Source organism: Cebus imitator, unplaced genomic scaffold (assembly GCF_001604975.1).
Source record: "Cebus imitator isolate Cc_AM_T3 unplaced genomic scaffold, Cebus_imitator-1.0 Scaffold993, whole genome shotgun sequence".
NCBI lineage: Eukaryota > Metazoa > Chordata > Mammalia > Primates > Cebidae > Cebus > Cebus imitator.
The window spans coordinates 88,340-91,939 of NW_016108308.1; the positions used below are offsets into that span (position 1 = coordinate 88,340).

General features: G+C 37.6%; 1 protein-coding gene across 1 annotated transcript in view; it reads left to right on the top strand.

Annotated features, from left to right (window-relative positions):
• LOC108298551 (peripheral plasma membrane protein CASK) overlaps positions 1–3,600 on the top strand; it is a 55,736-nt gene that overhangs the window by 40,180 nt on the left and 11,956 nt on the right. The window contains exon 5 of the mRNA XM_017521223.2: positions 2,251–2,350. Coding sequence (XP_017376712.1) covers positions 2,251–2,350 — 100 coding nt within the window. The remainder of the gene's footprint in view (positions 1–2,250; positions 2,351–3,600) is intronic.

The following is a 3,600-nucleotide window of genomic DNA, read 5'->3' on the forward strand; positions in this document are numbered from 1 at the left end:
AGTCTCACTCTGTCACCCAAGCTGGAGTGCAGTGGCACACTGTCGGCTCATTGCAACTCGGCCTTCTGGGTTCAAGCAATTCTCCTGCCTCAGCCTCCCAAGTAGCTGGGATTACAGATGTGCATGACCATGCCCAGCTAATTTTTGTATGTTTAGTAGAGATGAATTTTGCCATATTGGCCAGGCTGGTCTCAAACTCCTGGCCTCGGGGCTCTTTTAAATAGTGTTTTCCTAGTAATGTAAGTATTTATTATAGATCTTTGACTATAGTAGTAGCTACAACAAGTCTTGAAACATATAACTAACATCTTAAGAAATACAGTTGTATTTCATGTAGAATAAAAATAAAGCATCTCTGAAAGTCTAGTTTCAGTGTGTGGGAAACGTGATTTGATATATAAAAATTCCATTCCCACCCAATTTTTAGGAAACATGTATAATATGTAAAGTGAAATAAGTTTCTGTAGAAAGAAGAACTCAACATTCACTACTGTTTTTTCAACATGGTAACTATAATTCTGCGTAAGAACCTCTCCTGCGGTAACTTTAGACTTTGGGAAATTTCAAAAGTTTTACTGGAATGTTAGCATCAATATCACTTCTCTCTTTTTGCTCTTTCCTTTCTACAGTTAAGTAAACTTTGAGGAAATATATTTTATTAATGTTTTCTGGCCAGGCGCAGTGGCTCACACCTGTAATCCCAGCACTTTGGGAGGCCGAGGCAGGTGGATCGCTTGAGCACAGGAGTTCAAGACCAGCCTAGGCAACATGGTGAAACCCTGTCTCTACAAAAAAATACAAAAATTAGCCAGGCATGGTGCATATGCCTATAGTTCCAGCTACTTGGGAGGCTGATATGGGAGGATCACTTGAGGCTAAGAGGTTGAGGCTGCAGTGAGCCAAGATTGTGCCATTGCGCTACAGCCTGGGCAACAGAGTGAGACCCAGTCTTAAATAACAATAATAATAATAATGTTCTCCTGTATTTATTAACAAATACCAAACACACACAAGTTTTATATTTCCAGAAAAATTCAACAGTTAATATTTAAAATTTAGACTTAGACTACTTAGGTGATTTGATAAACTACCTAAATGAGTGATTCTACATAGACCAGCAAAAAGCTGTAGTCATGTACCAGTTTTTTATTAGTAGGGTTAGTAATGATTTGCACTTACAAAATGCCTTACAATTTGCAAAGCACTTTCATGAATACGTTGTGACTTTTGCCAATCCTGTAAGATAAGTCTGTTTTAATCTTCTTTACAGATAAGAAAGCCTAGAGAGGTTAAATGATTTACTTCCAAATACCATGTGTTCTCATTTATAAGTGGGAGCTAAGCTATGGGTCCACAGAGGCATGCAGAGTGGTATAATGGACACTAGAGACTCAGAATGGGGGAGGGTGGAGGGGCAAGGGATAGAAAATCACCTGTTGAGTACACTGTACACTACTCAGATGACAGGTTCCCTGAAAGCCCACACTTCACTACTGTACCATTTATCCATGTAACCAAAAACCACTTGTACTCCTAAAGCTGTTTAAATAAAAAATAAAATAATATGATTTACTGAAGCAGTAACTCCCAGCCTTTTGCCACTCAACAGTCCTAAGGGATGACTTGCACTCAAATGGCAGTAATTTCCAACTAGGAATCAGGGGAGGCTATGCACATGGCTTGAAAGAGTCATACGTAGTTGATTCTGATGTGTGACCTGATGGAGAATTACTATATAAAAATAACATATTGTCATTATTAAAAACAAAAAGAGGGAAAAAAGATTTTAAAAAGAAAAATGACTCATAATCCTACCACCCAGAGATAATTAATGCTATTAACATTCTGGTGTATACTCAGTCTTTTATATGCATATTAACTTTTTTTCCCAAAAATGAGATTATAATATACATTGATTTTAAACCTTTTTCATATAAGTAATCACAGACACCTTTTCACTCCACTAAACACCCTTCTACAGCATCATTTTATAATAACTGCAGAATATTCCATTGTGTGGTACATGTTTGAATTCAAGATGTAAGTGATTTTATATGCTTTTACAATTCCCAATTAGTGTTATTCTGGTATATGCATATGTAATTTATTTAAAGGAATCTGAAATAATTTAAAAGCTATCTCTCTTCTAGTCACTTAATGGATGATCCTTAAGATAAATAATTTGTTAAATAACTTATTTATATTTGTGTATTTGTTTGAATAATCCATTTTTTGATCTCTTTGCTTTAGGGTGCAGTACTAGCCGCTGTGTCAAGTCACAAATTCAACTCATTCTACGGGGATCCCCCTGAAGAGTTACCAGATTTCTCTGAAGACCCTACCTCCTCAGGTAATTGGATAATTCACTTATTCATCTGTGTGAGTAATTTGGTATTTACATCCATTCTCTTCTGTTGTGAATAAACTTTTTCTGTGCATTTAGTTAAATCCTCCAACAGATTCTAAAGAAGTTTGTCAGCAACCAAATCCTGTCTACGTGTGTCTTGTTCCTTTTCTTTTTAATACCAAAATTGCTTTCTCCTGTGGCTCCAAAACCAACATTTCATTTTTTTTTCTTTTTACCTCAGTAATACTTCTTCCCCTTTCCACCCTCTAGACCCAGCATTGCACTCCATCCAATCGAAAATCCTAGTCAATCTTTTGGGATCTTTCTGATTACCTTCTCTCTCAACAAAAACTTCCGATGTAAGCTTTTCCCCAGATCAATTGTATTAGATCAGACTGTGGGGTAGCACTGCTTTGAATGGAATCTTTCATCGTAGAGCTGTCTTGTGAGTTACCTCTGGAAACAATTATCAAGTTCTTCTTTCTCTATAAAAATCTATAACACAGCCAGGCATGGTGGCTCATTCATGCCTGTAATCCCAGCGTTTTGGGAGACTGAGGTGAGTGGATCACCTGAGGTCATGAGTTCAAGACCAGCCTGGCCAACATGGCAAAACCCTATCTCTGCAAAAATACAAAAAAAAATTAGCCAGGCGTGGTGGCATGCGCCTGTAATCCCAGCTACTTGGGAGGCTGAGGCAGGAGAATCACTTTAACTTGGGAGGCAGAGGTTGCAATGATCCGAGATCATGCCACTGCACTTCAACCTGGGCGATAATGCGAGGCTCTGTCTCAAAGGAAAAACAAATCTATAACATATGCATACAAGTATCCAAGGGGAAGAACATAAAAGAGTTATTTGTTTTGATGAACTCTATATAGGTACTTCTGAAAAACCCTGCTGGTGTTCACAAAATTATTTTATAAGCCAGTGCAGTGGTGTGTGCCTGTAGTTGTAGCTACTGCGGAGGCTGAGGCACCCAGCTCAGGAGGATCACCTGAGCCCAGGAGTTTGAGGATGTACTGAGCTATGATCACACCACTGCTCTCCAACCTGGACAACAAAATGAGACCTCACCTCTTAAAAATTAAGAGATAAAAAATTTAAAAACCAAAACCATTTTATAAAATGCTCAGATTTACATCTTACAGTGTGATATTCTCAAGGATCATTTACTGAAAACCCATAGGATCCATTTATGTGTAAATGTGTATGTGTGTTTTAAATTTTTATTTATGCGTTTTTTTTTTTTT